Raw genomic sequence first — 25542 nt, forward strand, 5'->3', positions numbered from 1 at the left:
ATTAAAATTATCAATATATCAAATTTTAAAATATTATCTTTTTTAAATTAAAATAAAAAAAAAATAACTATAATTTAAAATTTGAGTCTTTTTAATTTTTTTTAAAACACTAGGTTACACTTCTTCATCGGAGTTTCAAAGTGCGACTAATTTACGCGAGTTAAGCACATATTTCGCAAACACACATAACCAGACAAATGAAACTTGTCGTCTGACGGACTTGAACCCATTATCTTAACTAGACATAATATTTTATTATTTCTAAGTTAGAAGAGAGGATAATTGTAAAGTTATGTTAAACCGTTTTAGAATAAACCCTAATAAAAAAAATAGTAAAAATGATATATCATTTAGTTGAGATTATTAAGATGTACTAGATATAGACTATTTTAGTAGGAAGGAAAATGATTTTTTTTTTTTTTTGTGATCAGTTTAAAATAACTTTTTAGTTAATAGAATAAAATGTCTAATATTTCTACATAAAAGTTTGTATTATGCTTAAAGCTTACAAAAAAAAAATATGCTTATAATATTTGTATATATCTCAATCTTTTTGAATATACAGTTTTATATTTAATAAATAAGTTGTTAAAATGAACCATATTCAATGTATAAAAATACTTACATTAAATTTGTTTTATATTTAATAAATAAGATGTATTTGAAAATATTATCTCGAGATACTTGATAAAAAAAACTATAATATTTTATTTTGAACTTTGTGATATACTAATCACCCTCATATTAAACTAGAGATCTAAAAAAAGTTATTTTGAGAAAACAATAACTTAAAAAGTTCCAAAATAGATTATGCATATCAAATAAACAAATAATAAAAATGTAGATTAGCAAAAGAAGTTGAGAACCACCACCACCATTCATGGCTACGCAAGCACAGACGCATTATGCACACATGCGTCCAATAATGCTGACTCCGCCGCCCCATAATCATAATTATAAATATTGGCTGCAATTACACTTCTCTTTAGAACATAGATCTTAGATGGGTTGGAAGGGAATATTGGGTTTCGAATATGGAATCATACAGGCACCTTTAGGACCCGATATCTCAGGACCTGAACTCGTCGCTGCCGTCGCCAATGCAGGCGGAATCGGCCTTCTTAGAGCTCCCGATTGGGTCAGTCACATCTTTTTAACCCTAATTTGTTTTCTTTCAATTACTTACAAAGTAATTGTTGTATGTTTCATTCAGGAATCACCGGATCATTTGAGGAAACTGATAGCGCAAACGAGAAAACTTACAGACAAAGGTTTTGGAGTTGGAGTTATTCTCGCATTTCCTCACGAGGAGAATATAAGAGTTATACTGGAAGAGAAGGTTGCGGTTCTGCAGCTTTATTGGGGTCAATGTACACAGATGTTAGTCGATCAGGCTCACAGAGCCGGGGTTAAAGTCGTGCCCCAGGTAACTATCTTGCTTGATCAATCAAAACTCAAAAGAGTTTGATTTGTCTTCTTCCATAACTCGCCAACTTACAGGTTGGGAGCGTAGAAGAAGCTAAGAAGGCTATTGATGTTGGAGTCGATGCAATTATCGTACAAGGACGTGAAGCAGGAGGACATGTTATTGGTCAGGAAGGATTAATTTCGCTGGTGCCCAAGGTAGTTGACCTTGTCGGTGAACGAGACATTCCGGTTATTGCTGCTGGAGGAATTGCAGATAGCAGAGGTTATGTTGCTGCTCTGGCCTTGGGTGCTCGGGGAATCTGCCTAGGAACAAGGTTTCTTAATAAATTTGTTTCTGTCAAGTATCTTTCTCACCATAATGTGGGTTCAGATTTAGATCAAGAAAGTGTTTCCGGGTATTAATGAAACTGATTTGTGCAGGTTTGTTGCTACGGAGGAAAGTAAAGCACATCCAATATACAAGAGGAAGTTGGTTGAGCTTGAAGAAACCGAATACACAGACATATTTGGCAGGGCAAGGTGGCCCGGGGCACCACAACGAGCCTTAAGGACAGAGTTTATGTCGGAATGGATTAGTCTTCCAAAAGAGGAGAACGAGACCAATCAGCCCATTATTGGACACTCGACCATACACGGAATGGAGAAAGATGTGAGAAGATTTGCAGGGACAGTTCCAAATGCAACAGCAAGTGGTGAAATTGAAAGCATGGCAATGTATGCTGGCCAAGGAGTAGGTTTAATCAAGGAAATATTACCTGCTGCTGAAGTTATCAATTGCCTTGTTTCAGGAGCTCAACTTCTCATCTCCACAACCTTTTAGGGCACTGATAATCAGAGTTTTTTCATTCCCAGAGACTGAGAACTCTTTTGAGTGGCTTGTATCAAAATTTCAATTATTAGCAATAAAGTTATTGAAGAGTTTGAAATGAAACCCACATTTGATGGGTAGTAGCCTAAAGAGAAGAGATTGATCTTTTCTCAAGGTCAAAGTTTGTTTCATGATAGGTATAATTTAATTTACAGCATTCAAAAGGACCACTAACTTTTTGGCAAAAATTGAGCAATCCACGAAGAAAGGATCATCGGAAATCAGCTTGTCAGTTTTTGTAACCTTTTCTCAGCTAGCTTGGCAACTTTGTTCTGCGGTTCCAAGACAATAGCATGCTTAAAATCTGCAATCACCAAGCACAAAAGTATCGAGTTATAATATTCGATATCAACAGTCTCATGATCAATTACATCATAACTAAAATACCTCTATTTATTCATTATACATTTATATACCTAATGTGTTTTCACCAAATAACCTGATTTTTCATAGATCAAACAAGGACCTAAGTAATTAACAGTTGCATCCTCACCTTTAAGAGCCTCCTTATAAAACAGAAGTGACTCTCTAGCAGTTCCTCGCCTTAAATATGCCTTCACATTCTACACAAACAATCAAAAGACCATTTCAAGGAAGATCAAGCATCACGTGAATCAGACAGAAAAATGCAAATTCTGACAAAATATATGGCAAGAAACAAGACCCGTATGCAGAAACAACATAATAGCTGATATTGACATGGATGCTCAGATTATATTATCAAAAGCCTGTTTCCTAACCTTCTTGTCAAGCAATATTGCCTTGTTGCAGTCTACTTCAGCTTCCTGGAAGCTGGAAAAAAGGAAATCAATAGGGTAAAACCTTCGAATGGATCTATAACAAAAAAATGAATCCAGAAAGATTAATGCAGCATGTTTTACCATCCTAATTCCAAGAAAGCAGCTGCCCGATTGCAAAAGTAAGTTGCATTTTCAGTCAGGTTTATAGCTTCTGAGTAGTAACTGACAGCTTTATTCCACTGTTTTCCCTTGAATGCAGCATTACCCTAAATTAAATACATCAACACATACAAAACTTGAGAGTCAATGCCTCTACTCTACATATAAGGAACACAATACAATTCCAGAAAGTGAACAATGATAATAATAAGGTAATAGCCATTTACTCTTAGCATAAAGCATAAAAGTTGCATCCTGAAAGTAAATGGAATGGACAAAGCCCAGAAGATATTTATTTATTTAAGTTTGACAAACATTAGGCTTTATTCGATCAAATGTAAATGCATAGTAATGCCACTTTTAGAATACTCCTGTCCTATAATTTGGCTGAAAAAAATTGGTAAATAGTATTCAATTATTCTCTCCTACAAACCTTTTCTTTCAAAAGCTCTGAAGTTTCCATGTTTCCATTGGTATCAGGCAAAGGCAGGGACTTGGAAACAAAGGCGACTTGTTCCTGAAGTGATGAGTACATGTCTAAAACAGTATCAAGGAGAAATTTATCTGCTCCATGTTGTGCAACAAGAGAAACAGAGATTGGAAAGTCTTCATATTTTCCCAGTGGAACTGTAACCTGGTATGGATAAGGAGGAGAATCAAACAAAAGGGGAGAAAACGGGTTATCAAATCAGGACATTTGCTTTATAACATATCAAAATTACCTGACAGCAGCCTGACATACTCGCAATGCTCGATAGAGCAAAAGCTCTGTCTTGAAAGTCGGTTAAAAGCCCCTTCTTTGATTTAAGTTTCAATGGATGATCAAGAACTGTTGGGATCACCAATATACCATCATCCTGAAGGAAAATGTAATTAGCACAAAAGAAGTGTTACATTATATATGAAACAAGTAAATAACTAATACATACGTTATCCTTGTATCGTATCAATTCAAGCCTCACAGTACATTCTACCATGTTTCAACTTTATTGCTTCTATAAGCACCAAATACTTGCAAGTAGCAAGTATTTAAACCCATGATAAAGCAATAAAAACTGATCCTTTCTTGACCAGTAATATTTCATGCAGAAAATATTTATGAATCAGAATACAGATATTCTTTTTAGGATCCATCACTAAAAGAAGAGGGAAATATTCATGTATAAATTTTGAATTAATTGAATATTGTATAAGATAATAAAATATTCAAGTGTGCTGATAGATATTCCACTTGCACTGCATAAGGTTATGTAAAAGAGCAATATGCATAAGAAAACTAAAAGTACCTTTAAAAGACCCTTCAGCGCCACACGCATTTCAGTTCTTACTTTGTACAATATCTTAATGTCATCGGCAATTGTAGTTGCTGCAAGAGCAGATAAATCTTGCCCCATTTTGGGTTTATGTGACTTAATCCATTCCTCGTGATTTGCCTGGAATTCATATCTGAGATAGCAAGAAAACAACAGGTTATTTATTCAAGTTCACTATAAGCAGTCTTATAATAACTGCTTAGTGATCATTTTTCTTTTTTGAAAAAAAAAATTACAACTAAGCTTCTTCAGTCTCTTAATCCAAAATTGAAAAAAAAAAGGCAGAGGCCATGAATTAAGGTAAAAAAAAACTCTTCGGTCCAATAGAATCCTTCATAAACCTACATTTTAGAATCTTGGATCGAGTTTAGAAACTAACAGAAAGTGAGGAATCATGTGCATCTTGTTCATCAAGATGCAATGACATAATGGGTCAATTTGATCCTCTTTGATCAGGGCCCAATTTCAATATAAATACGTGGTTGAAATTCAAAATTCTCATTTAAGGTTGATCCCCAAACTGGGCTGTTGAGCTTTAGTTTCGATTGAAGGAAGGCAATTAGAGTAGAGCAAATGCCTATGTAGAAGAATCATCACAGAAGAAAGAGCTTTCAGGGTTGAAATTCCAACTTGTAGGCTGTTCGCTCGTTCACAGAATCCATTCAGGCTGGGTACATTGGCAGCAATATATTGTTCAAAATTTTTATGTATGGGTAACTGATCTGCAAATTCAGGGTAAGAAAATAAAAAGTTTTTAGAATCGTGCAGATATCTTCAGTGCAATAACTTTCAAATAAGCAAGAAGAGACATAAACCTTCTACAGGACTAAGAAATATTGGTACAAGGACATTAGAAAGATGAAATTTCTCTAACAAACTAAAGAGATATATCCATAACTTACAGCCGGATAATTTTTCAGTTACTTTGCTAATAATATGTACAGTCCTCTGCGTAGGAATCTTGGTAAGCTGGAAAAGATCATCAGCTACAATAAAGCGTCTAGTTCTTCTAGATTCCAACTGGTTCAGTTGCAGTAGAACATGGCCAACATGATGCAGAACAGATGGATTTCTGGCAAACCATCCTGAAATACCATCATTTTTGTTGTAACAATTAGCAATACACAAGAGTCCATTGGAAGCTTCTATTTTGTCACAATCATTGGAAAATCGCCAAAATCGAATTGAAAGTGATTCATTTTGTTTGGAATAAAATTGTTTTCTGGATTATTATGATCTGTTTCATTTGGTATAAAAATCATGATCCAGATTAGGACATAAATCAGGGAACCTAAAAAAACATATAAGACCCAAAACACGTACCAATTGTGTCTAAACTTTGTGCATTTGGCAAGATTCCTAAAGAAGATATAGTTCCATGGGATGGACGATATCCAAGAATTCCACAAAATGAAGCTGGTACTCTCACACAACCAATTGTGTCAGAACCAAGAGAAAAATCCACAAGTTCAGATGAAACCGCCACAGATGAACCGCTAGATGATCCCCCAGGAACGTGAGAAGGCGATTGTGGGTTAATTGGTGATCCATAATGCACATTCTCACCTGTAATCCTGAATAATATAGCCACCAAAAATCAGCGATGGCTCCTCCATCGTCATTAAAATGACATGTTTGCATGATCATACAAAAATCATAACAATTAGATTGAACTTGAACATAATCATTACCCATAACCCAATTCAGCCATAACAGTCTTCCCAACACAAGTAGCTCCATTCTTCAACAAGGCTGTCACCACCACCGCAGTCTTAAGTGCAACTTCATGCGTCTTCTTCCAATCAGGGTTTCCAAACCCTGTGAAATGGTCTTTCACCTCAATACTGCATATCATACCTTTAAATAATCAAAGATAAGAACCAAGGCCCTTTTTCTTTAGTTTTGCTAAGAATACTCACTAATCACCATACTTCCCATATGGGTAATCAATATACAACAAAAGGGTATAAAAATATAAATGGGAAGAAAACGAACTTGTCCGAAATGGCAAATGTTAAGCCGGAGAGTGGCAGCCGAGCAGCCGGAGGCGGAGGCTGGGAGAAGGGTAATAGCTGGAATCTGTCGATGAAGGCAGCGAAATCTTCTCTGTTTAAGTGCCGAGCTATGAGTCGCCGGCGTCGGGTCTCGGCAAGGATGACTATTCCAGCGATGGTGACGCCGACTACGATCCATACCTTGGGGTTGGAAACATTGACTTTCTCAAGACTGAATGATTTCGGCATAATAAAGAACGATCAAAGCAGCTACAATCAAAGAAACAAAGCTACAATCCAAAGCTAGAATCCTCCAATAATACGTTAAAGGTTTGATCAGGGTTTTAAGAATGAAAGAGAGAAAGCGAGGGTTTAACGAATTTGGAGAGAGTACAAGAAATCTAGCATCATGCGCGTGGAAATAGCCTTCTTTTAGGGTTTTTATGTTTTTTTAAATGTTATACTTTGTAAACAACTCTAATGCCTTTTTGTTTGACTCTTTAAAAAAATTATTCAAAATTAATTTTTTAATCAATTACTTTTAATCAATTCTATCACTCGTTTAGTTAACCAAATATTAAAATACATTCTATTTTAAATTATTATTTTTTATTTTATTTATATATATCAATACCTTTTACGTCTTTTTACCAAAAATAATCATCACCTCCTTAAAATCATCATCAATCATTTCTTTTTCTCTCTTTAGGTTTTTTTTTAAATCTCAATCTGAACAAAACCTAATTTATATATGACAAATGATAAACTACTCTAAAAATTGCGACTCACACGGAGACTCATTGTTATACAAAAAAGGATATGTCTGTTATACAAAAGGGACCTCGTTTTGTTATACAAAAGGGAGTCTACGGAGTCCTTTTATCTCTTCGCTATATATATATATTTCTGAAAAATGATTGGGATGCAATTTAGAAAAGGGAATTGACATGGAATAATTTAATTATGGAATAATTTGATTGGCTAAAAAAATAATAAAAATTTTCTTTATTTTTTCTTTTTCTTTTCTCAAACTAATAATATGATTTTAAGTCATTCTTTCTTGTTTCTTCCCAAAATTCTCTTTCTCTGTCACTCTTCTATAAACATTTTAAGATTGTGTTTTAAGTGATAATCTAAGTACTTGATTTTTGGTGTTTTTTTAAATTATTTTTATCACTTGAACTGTTTAATAAGTTTAAATAACTTTATTAATTATGTAAATTTATTTTATTTTAAATTTAGGGTAACATAAATTACAATAATAGTGTTTAAAAATAATAGTGTTTAAGAGAATAAATACGTTGTAAGGTAAAAATCGCATTAAATTCTTAAATTTAAGAAGAAAAAAAATATATATAAGAGATTTAAGTATATGTTGTGCCTATTTTACTAAAGAAAATAAAATGTGTTTCATTACTTTTTGTTTAGCTTTTATATTGTTATTATTTAGATTGACCTTAATCAAAATATAATAAAATAATTATATTTTAATAATTGAATTAATGTTAAAAGTTAATTATTATAAAACTAATCTTTTACAAATATTTATTTACAACTTTTGATTATCAAATTTGAAAAAAAAAAAGTGATTTATTTTCTTATTTTTTTAATCTATCAAGACAGCTCAAATGGTTGTTAATTAGAGACAAAGATCCAGTCAATGAAAGACTAATTTTCTACATTAAAAAATAATATAATAATTAATTAATTGATTTTTTATTCAATTCTAAAACCAAGAAATAAGTTTGAAAGTGGGTTAAAAAATGTGCAATTTTTCAAACTAAAATATGGAACAAGTTGTTACTTTAATAAGAATTTGTTACTTTACATGAAATAAAGTATAAACATTTAAAAATATTGGTTGACTAATGTTGTTATATAAGATTAGCTTTTAATTTTTTTTGCTTTATTTGATGAATGTAATTAGTAAATTTTTTTTCTTATTAATAAAAAGTTCCTACTAAGAAGATCAAATCACAGTGTCACTTTTGTCTTGGTGCTTCAATGGAGTTCAAACATAAACATAAGACCATGTTTTAGTCTCTTTGTCCCAACATACAAGATTATCATTTGAACTACAAAATGAATAGCAAATTGTATAAAAAAAAAAAAAACATACTTGGGTGCAACTTTAACTCATTAACTTCTTTTTTCTTCTCGAACAAAAAAAAAACGTATTCCATCCCTAAAGGGTTTCCTTCGGGATCTAACCTCGGGCGAGAATAAAAACACAACACAACATAGAGTTTAAAACATGGAGAATATAAATTGCTCAGTTTTTGCAAAACATCTAGAGATATTTAACATCATTCAAAACTTGACCAAAAGAACAAAGGTAACAAACATTATTTCAACAAGCTATATAATATAAACTTAAAAACTCTTATTTATTACATAACAAATATGCATTCGATTAAGGAATTATTATTACACAAAATCACCGTTGTCTTGTCAATTGCAAATCTTTCCAAGCTAACACGACAACAATGAAAATAGAAAGAAACCCGAGAAAGAATAAACATAAACGGAACCTACTCGAGCCAGAACACAAGAATAACAAAAACCGTGGCAAAATGATAATATTACACAAACAGATAATAGAGGGAGTGATAGGAGGATGAACCTTCCAAACTTATGGCAGTTCGCGAAGAATCTAACCATTGTACAATCGCAAACCAACTACTCAATTTTTCAATACCCAAATCGAACAACAATGCACGAAATATCATCTTTACTGTCTCTCGCCACAGCCTCCATTGCCAACTTCTTTGCCGCCTTCTGTGGATCCTTAATCTTCTTTGCTATGTCAACCGCCTCTTGATTAGACATAACCTGTACACAAAGTGACCAAAAATCTAAATATTGTCAATCAAGCTGCAAAAGACATACAAATAATCTTTTCCTTTTGGAAATAAAATGAATTTTTCATTAAGAAAAAAGAGAAATCTAAATGTTACCTTCCATAAACCGTCACTAGCAAGGATTAGGAGGTCCTCGTCGGAATTGATATCAGAATTAGTTATATCAGGATCGGAACGTAAGTGTCTTTTAAGGTTCTTGTCGCCAAAAGCACGAGAAACTGCTAATTGACCGTTTACTCTAGGGACATCTCCTGCAAAACAAAACAAAAAGAACCAACAGACAAGTTTAGTTAATCAACAACAGGAATTCAGTTAGTAATCTAGATGGTTAAGATTGAAACCTGGCATGTTTAAGACAAACCCTCCCCTATCTTCAATACTGTCACGTTCGGTATTGGGCTCATGGTCCACACTCATTTGTATGGCCTGTCCACTCCTCGAGAGAACAGCTCGTGAATCTCCAACATTAGCAACCCAAAGTGTTCTACCATTTATCAGAATGGCATTGACAGCAGTTGAACCGCCTCTTCCAAGATCATCGCTATTCGATAGAATTGCTTGATCCGTTTTTTCATACGCTTTACCAATCGATCGTCGCGTATCAGTCCAGAACTCTCCCTGCATTGCCAAATGAAGTGTTGAATGTTGAATCAAAATCAAAAGGGCATCAACTAAATAAGCTAATACTCAATAGTAAGTGCATCTGAAATATAAATGATGAATATACTACAAGTTCATGAAACTAATGTCAGAAAAAGTATTTTAAAACTATTTGTCAGGTTTATGTTCAACTAAGTATATACATATATATATATATATATACCTCTTTTAGGATGTTATTGAATAGATTTTTCTGTAAATAGGCAGGAACTCTATCACCAAGATGACCATCATAAATGGCGAAAAGACCAAGTTCATGTCCTTCAAATTGAGAAAATTTAGCAACATGAAAATCTTCCATAGGATGATTTGCTTTTCCTTTCATTAGAGTGAATCCATACTTAACACGACCATCCTTATGACTTCTTCCTTTACCAGACCCACTTGATGATTTTCCTCCTGAAAGCTAAATCAAGTTCATCCAACAAATCCACAGTTAACAGTTTTAGATCTAGACAGAAATCATAGTAATAAATTTGAGAAAAGGGATCTTCACCTTAGAGCCGAAACAACATAAATTATCCATAAATTCAGCTTCTGGTCAATCTCGTCATACAAAATAACCTAATTTTGAGACGATTCTTCAGAAAATTCCAGATGGGTAGTTGGGATCAAAGTTGGGTAGTCTAGAAAAGGTCGAATATTTAGCGGATGATCGATCAAACAAAGAAACAAACAAACCCTATTATACAAGGTAGATTATTATCCAGTACAGAGAAGAAATTGATGAAAGGAGAGAGAGAAGGAGAAGAGATTGATTCTCTCTGCGCAAGCCAAGAATGGTTGCCATAAAGAAGAAGAAGAAGAAGACTTGAGGCCACCATTTATTGACTTTTGTGCAATTTACTGTCTGGTCTCTGTTTGTTTATGCACGGCGAATTGACTTTTCTTCTTTCGATTTACAGAAAACATTTTACTTTCCCTAGACAACATTAGATTTATAAATTTATTCAGAACCAATTACTTTATCAAATTTATATTCCAAACTATATAATATAAATATTGAAGCTATGGCCTTTCATTCAAATAAATTATATATAAATCTAAAAAAGATGTCATTTTACTTTATTGTATATGAATTTTTTAATCATTTGAGTTCTTTACCTTATTATTTGGAGAAAAGACCTAAGTTGTGAGGGTTACATTTCAACATTTATATTTATATTTATATATATATATATATATATATATATATTATAAGTCGCGGTAAAGGCAACGAAGTTAGGAACGAAAGTAAGGTCACGAAATTTTGAAGAAGAAATTTTGAAGAAGATAAATAAATAAAAAATATATTAAAATAAAAAATAGAAATGACCGAGACAATTTAGTGGAATGTAGATTAAAAATCAAGTTAAAGTAAGAGATAAAAATCGTCCGAACATAGCTATTTTCTGAAAAATAAAATAAATATTTGTTTTTCCTCGTACACATGGCATCCACTTTTGATTGTGAATGGGCGATGTTTTTAAATTTGAATTATTTAATATCAAAACAAGTTTTATGCCCAAAACCAAACCAGAGAAACTTTCCTATGTAGTAAAAGAATGAACCTAAGACATAAAAATTGATGATAGAAAATTTTAAAAAAGGTTAGTTTTCAAATTCTTTATGTTCCTCATTATTTTCATATAGTATATTACCGTTTATTTGGTATGATTTCAGTAGAACTGGTCTACTCTTCTTAGTAGTTAGTGTGCAGATGGGGAATGGGTTAAATTTGTAACCCATCAATTGCCCATTTCTTCCCAAGAATTTGCAATTTCAAAGATTTTTTTATCTATTTATTTACTTACAACTATTTTGAAAGACTAAGTCAATGATGACAAAAAAAAAAAAATTGTCTTGGTATATTAATTGAATGTAATTTGTTTATATGTCAAAATCAAAATAAAGTGACTTGTTTGTTAGAAGGTGAAATAGTTGTAAACTTGTAATATCAGTTTATAATGAAAATACTTTTTAAATCAAAAATAGCTATTTTTATTTATATTTTAAATACATATAGGTAGTGTTTGGTACGGTATATTAGTTATATAGGTATAAGTTGTAAGGGTATAAATTATAAGTAAGTATTAGGAGATATAAGTTATGAGGAGTGATAGAGTGAGGAAATTTAGTGAGGGAATTTGGTGAGGGAATGACGTGGCATCACCTTCATTGGTTGGAAAATGTAAAAGTGGGAGGAAAGAGAGTAAAGTGAGAAATTATTTGATTTTTTTAACGAATAAAATTATGCCACGTCATTCCCTTATCAAATTCCCTCACCAAATTCCCTCACCTAATCATTTCTCATAAGTTATATAGGTTATTAGTGTTTGGTTGGGAGTAAAATATATGTATAAGTTATATATGTTTTATTATTTTGTGTTTGGTTGGTGGTATAAAAAAATAGTAAGAAATATAAATGATTATTTTAATTTTATATTTTTAAAAATTATTTATAATTATTATTTTAATGTTTATTATAAGTAATTTGTATTATTAATTAGATTAATTTATATAAAAAATAATATATAATTATTGTATAAATATATTTTTAAATAAATAATATTATTACATGGTTTACATTATTTTATATTAAATTCTTTATAATTTAACTTATATAATTTTATAAATAAAACTTATTTATATATTAATTAATATTTAATTTTAAAATTTATTTATTATTATAAATATTTGTATATTGAAATAATATTAATTATTTGTATAAAACAATAATAATATTTTTAATAAAATAATATTTAAAATTCCAACATTATAATTATAAATTAGTTTCAGAAATAAATTATATATATATATATATATAAATTGTATTAATTAATAATAATAATAATATCAGTCATTTATATAATTAATTTTTATATATTATTTTAATAATGAAATACAATTTTATTTTATAAATTAATTTTATATATGACTATTATTTTTAACTAACATTATTATTATTTTTAAATAATAATTATATTTAGTTATGTATAAAAATTATCACATTAAAAAATTTTATACTTAAAATAATATAATTTTTATTTATAGAAATTAAAAAATATATAAATTAAAAAAATCAAATAAAAATAAGTAATTGTATATTTATTATTATTTAAGTTTGAAAATTAAACATTGTTAAATTTAAATTAATAATTAAATATAATTTATTATTATTATTATATTTTAAAATATAATAAAGAAATTAAAATTTTAATAATTTTATAAAATTAAGATTAAAAGAATATATTAAATTTTATAACTCATTGTAACTAGTTTAGGTAGGTATTAAGTTATACTAAGGTATAAATAATACCTAATTAATACTGTACATATAAATATTAATTAACCAAACAATCCTTGTAATTTACTGTATATATATCAATACTTTATCTACGTTATTTCTACCATATGGTATAAATAACCATATGGTAGAACTTTTTCACCTTTCATGTGGCAATGATTTCCTTGCCAGGAAAGTTTTTTTTTCTTTCCTCAAAGACACTATTAAGGATATAAACAAAAATGAGAAATCAAGGTAAAAAATTAAAAAAGAAGACAAAGAAATGAAATATTTTCCGCTTTATATAAAAATATATTAATGTAAAAGTAAATTGTGAGTTTCATTGACAATTTATTAAAATTAGATTAATTATTTATATTAAAATAAAATGAATAGAAAATATATCTGAAACTACTATATTCTAGAAAAACTGGCAACATAAGCGGAATGAAACTAACCAAAAAACCAGGGTCGGACCGAGTTTGGGCTGCCTCAGTCCCGATAGTATCGATATTTTTTTTTGTTGACTTAGGTCTAGTTGTTATCTTAAACTAATAAGCTACAATATTTTTTGTTTAAAAAAAATAGATTTAACTAAACATCTTAACATTTGAAATAAATAGGTTGCCCTAACTTAAGGGCTTGCCGGACTTATCTAGAGTCGGCCTGGCAAAAATAATTTAATAAGGAGAGATAATATCATGAATCTAAAGGGTATAAAAAAAATCATCTTTCTTTATTGGCTATTTGAAAGAACAAGCATTAATGAGGAGGTTGTAGCATCAACTCAATATTTTTGCATGATAGTCAATGATATTTAAAAATACCAACCCCTATAATATTGTAGACAATTCTAAAGAGAGCAGTGTAGGGTCTGTTCTAAAAACCAACAAATGAGCATTTTAAGAAAACAACTTCCTTAATCCTTATTATGTATGTCAAAGATTTGCAAAAGATGATGAAAAGAAGTATATTCACTATAAACATGGAATTGAGTATATAAAAAAAGCAATGAAATATACATTTGGATTGACCACAGATTTCACACGAATACACGATTGCATCTTGGATGTGTTGACTTCGACGATTCAATGGATTGTTCAGTTGAAGGGGCATTTCTATTACCATTACCGCCCTCAATATCACTTCTTACACGATCATGGATTCCGACAAGTTGAGCTTTAGCCTACACTACAACTACAACACCTATGAAACAAATCAAACTTAAAGAGAAACTGTAGCCTATAGTAAAACACAATAAAGCTTGAGCATCCTATAATCATGTTATCTTTTACATTTAAATGAATAAAAAAATTCTAACAAAATTCACTGCAACTTACAAATTCTAAGCTCACCTTTTAAAATATTTAAAGAGGCTAAAATTATACTGTTTTAAGGCCTTCAAAATCCAAATTTTCTACAATGGAAGCCTTTCACGTGACTCATTGTATATTAAACTAACTTATAGGGTTAAATAGATAAATGTATTTTTAATTTAAAGAAAAGAATCTTAAAAAAATATATTATAAATTATTATTTGTGCAATATCTCGATAGGAATTGAGAAGAAAAATATATTTATTCGCAAGTAAGTTTAAAATAATGAATGAAAATATTAAAAAAAAAATACTAAAATAACGATTTTTCTTCACGATACCAATATATATGATTTTATATGGAAAATATAATATCAGATTTTCAAAATTTTTATATATATCATAATATAATATATATATATATATTTATAAGTAAAGAAATAATAACAAATTAAATTATAAGTAATCACTTCTTAATTTTTATTTCTAAAATTATATTCAGTCACCTAAATCTTTTGGTAAAATCAAACACTATCAACAAATCAATCAATTTTGAGAGTTTCATATTTTTTTTTTTCGAACATAGTCGAGACAAGTCTAAAATTATATTTCTCTTTAATCTAAACTTTTTCATTTTATTCTGTATACATATTTGATACTAATTCAATTATATAAAATCCTAAGTTTATAAATTCAAATCAGAAAATAATTAAAGATCAATACAATCTATAAGCAGTTTACTTTACAATATTGTGAAAATAATTTAATTTCACTAGAAGGTTTCTGAATATGTTGGTGTCTTAAAATCAATATTTTATTCTATTATAAAATTTCAATGTTTATTTTTATCTAAAGTTTATGTACTAATCAAAATAGATTTATTTGTTTTTTAAATAAATGTGTATTTTTTCTATCATACAAAAATCTCGGTATATCAATAATATTCCTATGTTATTGGTATGATACCAATATTTCGGTAATAATGTACTTGGGTGGTTTTTTCTTAAATATATAGTTTGAATATTTTTTTTGATACACCTGTAAATCCAACACTTTAAAATTTGTTAAATTGTGTCTTACTATTTAATTAATGAACAAGATAATAACAGTGTTAATTTTATCATTGTATTTGAACACATAAATATTTATTTTGAATTCTGAAAAAAAATTTAGATGACACTTCAAAGAAAAATACTTCATTCTCCTATTGTGTATTATTTATTTTTTTAAATAATTTTTAGGAATTTTAGAAAAAAATGATAAAGAACGATGTGTCATCACTTAATTGACTAATTGACTGAAAGAAAAATGTGATAGGAATTTTTTTTAATTAATCAGATTTTATCGTATCATTCATTCTTTCAAATTCTCTCTTTATCGTTTTAAATTTATAAAATTATCTCACATTTATACTTGTTTTTGAAAAAGAAATATTAAAGGTCTTTAGGTAATAGTAACAATTTTTTCATTTAAATATTAAATTGTGTTAAATTGTTAGTCTATCTTAAGCCTTAACTATGATAATTTAAATGTGAAATCTTTACTAAGATACCAATAATCTCTTAAATTAGGTCAAAACTCAAGTTAGTTTCTAAAAAAACCTGTTTTAATGAAGAAATCTTGTTTAAAAAATTAACTATTTATCATCCTTTTTCTTTATTTGCCAATTTATCATGATTTATTTTAATATAATATGAATTATTTAAAACATAATCTCCCACAACCCAATATTTATTTTTTTGACAAATTACATTAAAGTATCAAAAAAGCTCAATAATTTAACGTTTCTTTAGACCAAGTCTTTGTTTGCGTTTTTGTGGGTTTTAATAATTTTTCCATAAAAAAAAAAAAGTAGCTTCGAAAGATCAACCGGTCGTCTTTCATCGTCTGAACTCTGAATCGTCGTAAGTGAAGATCGGCCGTGATTCCTCAAATCTAGAGAGAGATTGACCATTTTTCTTGACCTCGCAAGAAAACCCAAATCGAGATATTCGAGTTTCGATTCTTCAGGGATTTGATTTGGGAAAATGGACAAGCTTTTCAACAAGCTCAAAAGCTTGGATGCGTACCCAAAAATCAATGAAGATTTTCATAGCCGGACTTTCTCCGGCGGCGTTATAACCTTGGTTTCCACCATCATGATGCTTTTGCTCTTCTTCTCCGAATTTCGTACGTTTCATTTTTCTCCCCTTTGCTCTTTTTGCTAAGCTGATTCGTGGGTTTTATCTAATTGAGGAATGATCTTGACAAATTAGGATCCTTTTTACTTGTTTTTGTTTGTATATGCTGATTCAATCAAGATATCCTATCAATACCATTGAAATTTCCAACCAATCTCACTAGAATATCTCAGATTGATTGCAGTATTATTGATTGCAGTATTTAACTAGGTTTTAGTAAACCACTGATGAATTGACAATGAACCCTAGTTTTATTTTTGGATTCTACTTGCAGGTCTATACTTATATTCGGGCACTGAAACAACGCTTGTTGTAGATACTTCAAGGGGAGGAACATTGCACATCAATGTAAGATCATTATAGTCTTATGCTGCTAATATTGAAGTTATGTCAATGCTTTTACTTATGTATTATTCTTTTTAGTGCAGTTCGATGTCACTTTTCCAGCTATCGCGTGTTCATTACTCAGTGTGGACGCAATAGACATCAGCGGGGAGCAACATCTTGATATAGTAAGTACTCTGCGGTTTCAAGCAATTGGATTTGATCATAATGTTTTTTTCATTAGATCATATAATAATAAATTGGGTAACTTGCAGAAACATAATATTGTCAAGAAAAGGATAGACTCTCATGAAAATGTTATTGAAGTTAGGCAGGATGGAATGGGGGCACCTAAGGTTGGTTTTTGAAGAAAAACTATTTGTTTCCTTCAATTATATTATATATTTTCCTGTTTGCTGATTTATGTTTTTGAAATTTGTGTAGATGGAGAATCCTTTACAGAAACATGGTGGTAGACTTGAGCACAATGAGAAATACTGTGGTTCATGTTATGGTTCAGAACAGGTATTTATGTCTTAAACAGTAACGGGAGCTATGTTAAGTCAAATCGTTACCTCAAATGGCTGAAATCGCCACTCGAACTTTCCTGAAGGCTTATTTAGTCTCTCTTTTTTTTCCTTGCAGTCGGATGATGAGTGTTGTAATTCATGTGAAGAAGTTCGTGAAGCATATCGTAAGAAAGGTTGGGGGGTGTCGAATGTAGATTTGATAGACCAGGTTTGGCTGTTGTTCCCATTTTCACATATGAAGCTTTTAGAGTTTGTTTGATGTATGGGGTTATTTGAAAAAATTATAGTTTATGTAATCAAAATCTTGTTTGATTAAGAGGTGGTTTTTTTCTGCAATTATTTGGGTTAAGTTACTAAAATATCCTTTTGTATTAGAAATTTAAATTTTATAAAAATAAAGTAAGGTATTTTGGTATTTTGATTGAAGCCTTCAATTTGAAGGATAGATGATGTGATAATGTTTTTTTTATAAATAAAGATCCTTATTGTTTGTTTTATTGATGAAATTCTTCAGTGCAAAAGAGAAGGTTACATTCAAAAGATTAAAGACGAAGATGGTGAAGGTTGTAATATTCATGGGTCACTGGAGGTCAATAAAGTGGCTGGGAATTTTCATTTTACACCTGGGAAGAGCTTCCATCAGTCGACTTTTCTGTTTCAAGATTTACTCGGCTTCTCAATGGAATCTCATAATGTTAGATCCATAAATTGCATCCCTTTTTTATATTATTATTATTGGATCGTTTTCTATGCTTATTTCAGTTCATCTAATCATGTTCTTCTTCCTTGGTGTAGATAAGTCACAAGATCAACCAATTATCTTTCGGTGCATATTTCCCCGGAGTTTCAAATCCACTTGATGGGTGACATATACGAAAACCTTTTTCTACATCATTATTATTTTTTCCCTTAATATTTTTTGCGTTCTCATTTTACCTTTTTGTAATATTTCAGAGTGCAGTGGGTTCAAGCCACAGAAACCGGAGTGTATCAATATTTTATCAAGGTTAGTTAGTATTTCTATAAGCTCTTTCTTTTAAATCTTTAAACCGTGATCTCATCAGCATCGACACATAAATAACACAACCGAGGATAATTTGCTTATTTTTGTGTATTTTCTATACAATACACAGGTTGTGCCTACAATCTATACTGATATTAGAGGTCACAAAATTGAGTCCAATCAGGTACTTGCTTATTCTCTTGATTCTTTTACGAACGAGACACCGCGATTTTGAATTATTAAAAATTGTGTTGTTGGTTATGTCCTTTTTTTTGGCTTGTAGTTCTCTTTTACAGAGCATTTTAAGAGTTCTCAGTTTGGTAATCTTAGACAGACACCGCCTGGAGTTCATTTCTTCTACGACTTGTCTCCTGTTAAGGTGAAAACATCTTGATTTGATCTGTTTCTTCCTGGCCGTCTGATTTGAAAATGATCACATTTTCATTTGCTTGTTTTTTCAGGTCACATTCACGGAGGGTAAAATATCGTTCTTACACTTCCTGACAAACGTTTGCGCTGTAATAGGAGGTAACAATAATAAGAAAACTATTAATATATGTGAGCTTAAATAATCTGTTGAAATATTAAACAATTTTCATAATGTCTCTCTTTTATACTCTTACTCAGGTGTTTTTGCTGTGGCTGGGATAATAGATTCATTTGTATACCATGGTCAAAAGACTTATAGGAAGAAAATGGAGATAGGCAAATTGAGATGACCTTTCATGTTTTTTCGCGAATGGAGAGAAATATTTGTGTTTTTACGTGTTTTTTTGTGTTATCTTTTATCTCGGTTTTAGACAAAATGTAGAATTCAATTCAATGTGACTATAGATTAGCTTATTTATATGGAACACCATACTAGATGAAACTTCTCTTGTGTGGTTTAATTGTATGAAGAATTGGTCTTACATAAAAGAATTGTCTTAAGAATCTGTTTACAATCCAAATGGTTGACTATTATATCGGTTTTTCTGGGATAAATTTGACCCTATATTTCTTTTTTTGGAAAAACAGTTTAGCACTATTTCTTCGAAATTCTAGAAATAGGAGAGGGTCAAAATCAAACTTAGACAATCTCAAATAACCTATATTCAGCTGATGTATCAAGATATTTAATATTTTAGATATCCTATGTTTACATGCAAAATTATAAACTAATTTTATTCCACTTTATTATTAATCAAACAAAATTAATTACAAAAATATGAGCATAATAATAATTTTTTAAAATATCTTATAGATAACCATTAATAAAGATGACATCTAGTGAGGAAATATTTTATTAATAATCACCACTTAAAAGATGACATTTTCCTAGTTTTGAAGTTGAATGGCCAATTTAAGATGTACAGTTGAATACAACTTCAAGACTCAACAAGCTATATATGAAAATTTAAACATTTGGGTCAATTTTTATTTGATGCGAATTTGGATCGTTTTTATCAATCGGGAGTTTGAACTTTGAGTTGTGTGATATAACACTTAAACTATCATAATTTTAGTTATTTAATTTTTTTTTCATAAATGAATAAGCGTACATCTTTTTACTTTATTTATGATATGATAGTAGTTTTATTTTCTTAACTAATTTATCACATTTATATAAACAAAATAATAATTCTTATTTGTTCGATTTTTCAATATATTTGAACACATTTTAAAGATATTTAAACTGTGGCTTGATTGAAGGCGGACCTCGATGTATTCAATCTCAAAAGGGTGAGGACTTTTCCTTGATCAGTCTTCCAAAGTCTGGAAAATGAGAGCTAAAATCTGGAAAATGAGAGCTAAAATAGTTTCTACTTATATCTTTTGTCTCTAAAAGAGACAGGCTTTGATGCCCCCTCTCTATCCACTAAAAAATCACGGTCTTGCATTGATAGACCCTATTGTATTGAAATTAAGCACACTTCTTTTACTGTCTCAGTTCCCCGAAAACAACATTCGAATATAGCTAGTGTTCCTTCTATTACTTGACTTGACTTTACAGTGGTAGAACCTCGTAAACCAGGTGTACTACTTGACTTGAATTCTATTACTCAAATTAAAGTAAATATAGAATAAGCACGGTGAACTATTGCTTCAAAAAGATAGTTGGTTGAATAAAAAGATAGTTGGTTGAATGAAGAAATGGGGATGTAGGTTTAAATATCACACTCATTTGATCTTTAGTCTTTCACCACTTAAACGCTTGGCAGTAGAACTTGTTTCAGCGTAGAACAAGGATTGCTCAATTAGAGGTAGGCGTGGTAGTATGGTTGTGAAAAAATGTATACTTATAGAAGTCAAGAAGTTGATAGCGTAAGATAGCGGACTGGCTGACTCTAAACCCGGCTTACGAGAGATCTAGCACGAATCCAGCTCGCCATAAGCCTTCTTATATTTTTCTCATCAAGAAGCACTTTTAGATAGATTTTCCACTTCCATTCGTGAAACTTTTAGAGCAAACAAGACGACTTTCATCGACGCCCGTGCAAGAGTTGATTTAAGTAGGATGGAAATTAAGGGCGCATGTAACTAGTGTGACTTTGATATTAAAGACATATATTTTCATAACTATATGTAAAAGTACTAACTACACTATATTGAAAATTGGATTTCATGAAATAGTATTCGACGATTTTGAACGTGTATATCTCGAAAAATATTCAATTTAAAATAATATACGTTAAATTGGTAGACCGTACACAATATTACGTCGTTTTGAAAGTTATTTAAAAAATAGAATAAAATTTTATCTTTGTTCAAAATTTCTCAAATCTTTCTTAGATTACACATTTTTGTAGTTCACCCAAACAAACTTTAATAAATTAGAACGCGTAAATAATACGAAAACAATACTCAATTTTAAAATATACGTACAAAATGTTTCTAAATATTATTTTATTTAAAAATGTGATAAATTAATTAATAAAAAAAGGATACGTTAAAATAAGATAACACATTTTGTCCACTTGCAAAAAAAGTCTTAAATGACTAAAGTTTTGATAATTCGAACTCTTTATACGACACAATTCAAAGTCCGAGCCCATTCGATAAAAACAACTCAAATTTGAGTTTCAAATAACAATTGGACCTTTAAAAATTTATCAAAAAATTACATTTTTCATAAAATTTTCAATTTTTTTTATCTAATTTCATGGGAGATTAAGAACATTTTTCAGCCTCTATTACTAGCATTCATAATTCTCTATTTATTACAAACATTCCACTTAGTTATGTTTCTTATTATAACACAAAATTGACAAGTAAAATCGGCATTAATTCATATAGTTATTGTCTATTCCCAAACGAAGATGAAATGTAGTGTATTATCTATATACCAAACGACATAAAACAACTTCCAACCGTTTCCGTTTAGCCAGCACCCATCGGTTGGTTAATTACAGACAAAAACCAACAACAACAAAAAAATGAAGGAAAAGATGTTAAAAGGTATAAATGAGAAAAACTATATGCACAAATATTGATCCAATTAGGTCCATTTTTCCCATCATGATCATCACCTTGGGCTAGACAGTTCTTCGGGTCGAAGATTTGAAGTAGAGTCCATGATCCAATCTGTGTTCCGGCTGTGAACATTGTAATTTGAGTCTTGACGGAAAATCTCATCCTTTTGCCACTCTTCCCACCTCTCGGCTAGTCCATCCCCTTCGATCATTCTCACAACTTCCGACATCTTTGGTCTCTCCGTTGCAGATCCCAGCGTGCAAAGCAACGCCACCTGTATTAACTGCCTCACCTCTTCTTCATCGTAATTTCCCTCCAAATCTACATCCACTAGTTTCTCCAGCTTGTTTTCTTTCAGAAGCACCTTCACCTGTATAATTCATATTCACAACATAGATAATTGTAGTTCAAAACACTTTTCATTTTCTCAAGGTAAGATTAACTACTTACCCAATCGAGTAACATAACATCATCATCGTTGGCAAGTCGAGCCAGATCAAAAGCCCTCTGCCCAGTGATCAACTCAAGAAGGGTAACACCATAACCAAAAACATCGGTTTTATCTGAAGATTTTCCTGTCGAGAGATATTCAGGAGCAATATGTCCAATTGTGCCTCTTACAGCAGTAGTAACATGAGTGTCTTTCGGGTCCATAAGTTTAGCCAAACCGAAGTCTCCAACTACTGCTTCATACTCCTCATCAAGCAATATATTTGCAGCTTTCACATCTCTGTGAATTATCTTAGGATCACAATGATCATGCAAGTATGCAAGACCTCTGGCCGTTCCCAATGTTATCCGTTTTCGAATAGACCAATCGAGTGGAGGTCTTGTCTCCGGTCTCTCTATGGTTAATAAGAACCAATAAAAAAACTACACACAAAAAATAAATCTGGAAATAGAAATTAAAGCAGCTAGTTAGTTGGTTACCTCTCAAACAGGATGCAACACTTCCATTGGCCATGTAGGGATACACAAGTAACCGTTCGGTGGGTGTCATACAAAAGCCACGTAAACGGAGAAGATTTCGATGGACGGCTAAACTAATCATTTCCACTTCTGTCTGAAACTGTAACTCACCGCCTGAAGTTCGTTCTTCTTTTAGTCTCTTAACTGCTACAAGAGTTCCATCAGCTAACCGTCCCTTATACACCTTACCAAATCCACCTCTTCCGAGTACATGTTTTGGGCTGAAATTATCAGTGGCCACTACTAACTCGTGAAGGGAATATCTCTTCAGCTGACCAAGATGTACTTCTGGATCCTCCTCAGCTGCAAGAATAATATCAGTTTAATAGAGATTCAATGAATCGACTAATTAGTCTCCCTCCAGTCTCCACTAACCAGGCACGTCAAAGAAATGATCCTGCTCTTTCCTTCTTCTCCACCATGCAAGTGCTAATGCAGGTGCAGCAAAGAGAAGGGCAGCACCGGCTGCAACTGCTCCGGCGATGGCTCCAATCGCGCTGTTATCCGCTGAGTATAAATTAAAGAAATCAAAGATTTAACCTTAACCTTCCAATTGACAGGAATTGTACAAGTTTCTTATTTAACAAGTTTTCACCTTTGTTAAAAGAAGAATGTAGAATTATGACAAACATAGGCCCATTTGGAAATAATTTTTGGATCTGATAATTTGTGTATAAGTTATGTTTGCAAATGTGATCTCATATGTATCCATATCCAGCTCCAGATGAGATACTTAGATAGAAAAGAAAAAAAAAGGGTTTCCAATGAATTTATCGACAGTTTCTTATCTAGATCAAGATCAAGATCAAGAAAGTGTTTCCAAATGGGTTATAAGCATAAAAAATGTAGTTGACAAACCTGAAGAAGCAGGGGGCGTAGGAGCAAGTGGAGGAGGGGGAGCATCAGGAGAAGTATTTAGATTATTCCCGGCAAAACTACAAGTGGGAAGAGGGAAAATGTAAGCATTTGAAGCGGATTAGAAACATAACTAACTACCAAACAAACCTGATAGGAGTAAAAAGTGAAAAGGAGCCATTGAATGGAATGTCTCCTGTCAAGTGATTTTTTGATAGATCGCTGCATTGTAAATCAAAGTTTAAGAGCCCGAAACGACTACAAAAATCATTATTATATACTCACAGGACTTGAAGCGACGTAATAGTAGTCAAACTACCAGGGATTTCTCCTGTTAAGCTATTGTTGTTCAGACGTCTATCCTTGCAAAATACACAGCAAGACAATGTTAAGTTCCAATACACAGAACAGACAACTTAATTATGGAATAGTTTGTGTCCTTACAAGAAACGCAAGCTCTGAAGCCTGCCCAATGTCTCTGGTATAGGTCCACTTAGATTGTTTAAATAAAGATCTAAGCTCACCAAACTGGTCAATTTTCCAAGTTCAATTGGAATTATTCCACTTATGTTGTTACTATAGAGTTCCCTGTCACCCGAAAAAAAAAAGATAAAAAATGTGAAGTGTAAAGAAAAGAACAAGCAAATTGTTCTTACAAGTATTGTAAATTCACAAGCTGTCCAAGCTGTGGAACCAGCACACCCGTCAAATTTGCATTTCCAAGATCACTAACATTGCAAACAATAAAGATGAGTTAGGGTTCAATCGCTTGAAAAAGACAGAGACTATTGAAGTAGTAATGAACTTAAATTACACTCTCATAACACTGTTATCTGTAGTGCAAGTCACATGAAACCATGTGCAGGGGTTGACCAAAGTAGAATCCCAGCTTTGAAGAACATTGTTAGGATCAATCATACTACTCTTTAATGCGTTCAAAGCATCACCTGTTAATTTAGTTTCACACGGAAGAAATCAATCAATCAATCGATACTCGAGATCTCCTACTACATACACTAGATCCACATTTCATAGATCAGTAAGAAATTAAACTAGTATTTGCTACAAATACAAACAAACTTAAACTCAAATTCATACTAGATTGATGATAAGAAAACTTGATTACACACCAATCGATCACTTGAAATTACCTTCAGCATTTCCGTAGACTTGGCATAATCTCGTAAACAACCAAATTAGACAGAGGAAAATAGAAGTTGAGATCGCGGAGGACGTCCGATCCATCATCTCCAGCGTAGTAGTTCAAACTACAACCCTAGATTGCTTCGTTCGGAGATATTAAACAGTACATACAACATAAAAAAGAGGTCCAAACCCTATGCAACCGTCAATCCAAACTAATCCATCGGAGAAGAACTAATCGTCCGATTCATCTCCCTCCTCATCACCTCAGCTTGAAATTGAACTCTGAAGATGTAAGTCTCAAATGACGGCGACGGCGAAGAAGTTTTGTTCCAAGTCGACGGGAAGATAAAGGTCCGCCATCGTCGTCCTCCGAGAAGTCGTTGAGAGGATTTAGTCAAAGGTGCTCTTTTCACACTTCTTTCGTAAACTCACTGGGAGACATGACAGGCGTTGAAATATATAATATATACGGGCACATA

At 31.3% G+C, this 25542-nt stretch overlaps 5 protein-coding genes across 5 annotated transcripts; 2 read left to right on the forward strand and 3 right to left on the reverse strand.

Moving 5' to 3' along the window:
* The first annotated feature begins 976 nt into the window (after nt 1-976).
* LOC124944842 ((3aS,4S,5R,7aS)-5-hydroxy-7a-methyl-1-oxo-octahydro-1H-indene-4-carboxyl-CoA dehydrogenase) lies at nt 977-2450 on the forward strand. Its single transcript, XM_047485187.1, has 4 exons — nt 977-1138; nt 1214-1426; nt 1501-1742; nt 1849-2450. Exons 1-4 carry the CDS (start codon nt 1004-1006, stop codon nt 2246-2248), a joined length of 990 nt encoding a protein of 329 aa, XP_047341143.1. The 5' UTR covers nt 977-1003; the 3' UTR covers nt 2249-2450.
* On the reverse strand, nt 2352-6849 carry LOC124944843 (outer envelope protein 64, mitochondrial-like). The gene is made up of 12 exons (XM_047485188.1): nt 6504-6849; nt 6200-6352; nt 5832-6082; nt 5411-5593; nt 5086-5230; nt 4482-4641; nt 3918-4052; nt 3629-3829; nt 3178-3302; nt 3037-3088; nt 2790-2859; nt 2352-2600 (listed from the first exon to the last, which is right to left on the reverse strand). The coding sequence occupies exons 1-12, from the start codon at nt 6749-6751 to the stop codon at nt 2518-2520; spliced, it is 1806 nt and encodes a 601-aa protein (XP_047341144.1). The 5' UTR covers nt 6752-6849; the 3' UTR covers nt 2352-2517.
* A 2023-nt stretch (nt 6850-8872) lies between these two features.
* LOC124946109 (probable protein phosphatase 2C 9) lies at nt 8873-10813 on the reverse strand. The gene is made up of 5 exons (XM_047486676.1): nt 10520-10813; nt 10187-10429; nt 9705-9981; nt 9460-9614; nt 8873-9334 (listed from the first exon to the last, which is right to left on the reverse strand). Exons 1-5 carry the CDS (start codon nt 10547-10549, stop codon nt 9194-9196), a joined length of 846 nt encoding a protein of 281 aa, XP_047342632.1. The 5' UTR covers nt 10550-10813; the 3' UTR covers nt 8873-9193.
* Nucleotides 10814-16445: 5632 nt separating this feature from the next.
* On the forward strand, nt 16446-19574 carry LOC124944912 (endoplasmic reticulum-Golgi intermediate compartment protein 3-like). The gene is made up of 13 exons (XM_047485261.1): nt 16446-16772; nt 17058-17131; nt 17212-17295; nt 17383-17463; nt 17552-17632; nt 17753-17845; nt 18152-18331; nt 18433-18500; nt 18592-18643; nt 18771-18824; nt 18924-19019; nt 19102-19168; nt 19268-19574. The coding sequence occupies exons 1-13, from the start codon at nt 16631-16633 to the stop codon at nt 19357-19359; spliced, it is 1164 nt and encodes a 387-aa protein (XP_047341217.1). The 5' UTR covers nt 16446-16630; the 3' UTR covers nt 19360-19574.
* A 2310-nt stretch (nt 19575-21884) lies between these two features.
* On the reverse strand, nt 21885-25489 carry LOC124944757 (BRASSINOSTEROID INSENSITIVE 1-associated receptor kinase 1-like). Its single transcript, XM_047485095.1, has 11 exons — nt 25069-25489; nt 24732-24864; nt 24574-24645; nt 24362-24505; nt 24203-24274; nt 24068-24139; nt 23921-23997; nt 23438-23569; nt 23024-23365; nt 22544-22938; nt 21885-22463 (listed from the first exon to the last, which is right to left on the reverse strand). The coding sequence occupies exons 1-11, from the start codon at nt 25163-25165 to the stop codon at nt 22146-22148; spliced, it is 1854 nt and encodes a 617-aa protein (XP_047341051.1). The 5' UTR covers nt 25166-25489; the 3' UTR covers nt 21885-22145.
* Between the last annotated feature and the right edge of the window lie 53 nt (nt 25490-25542).

The sequence above is a fragment of the Impatiens glandulifera genome, chromosome 7 (genome assembly GCF_907164915.1).
Source record: "Impatiens glandulifera chromosome 7, dImpGla2.1, whole genome shotgun sequence".
Classification (NCBI taxonomy): Eukaryota; Viridiplantae; Streptophyta; class Magnoliopsida; order Ericales; family Balsaminaceae; genus Impatiens; species Impatiens glandulifera.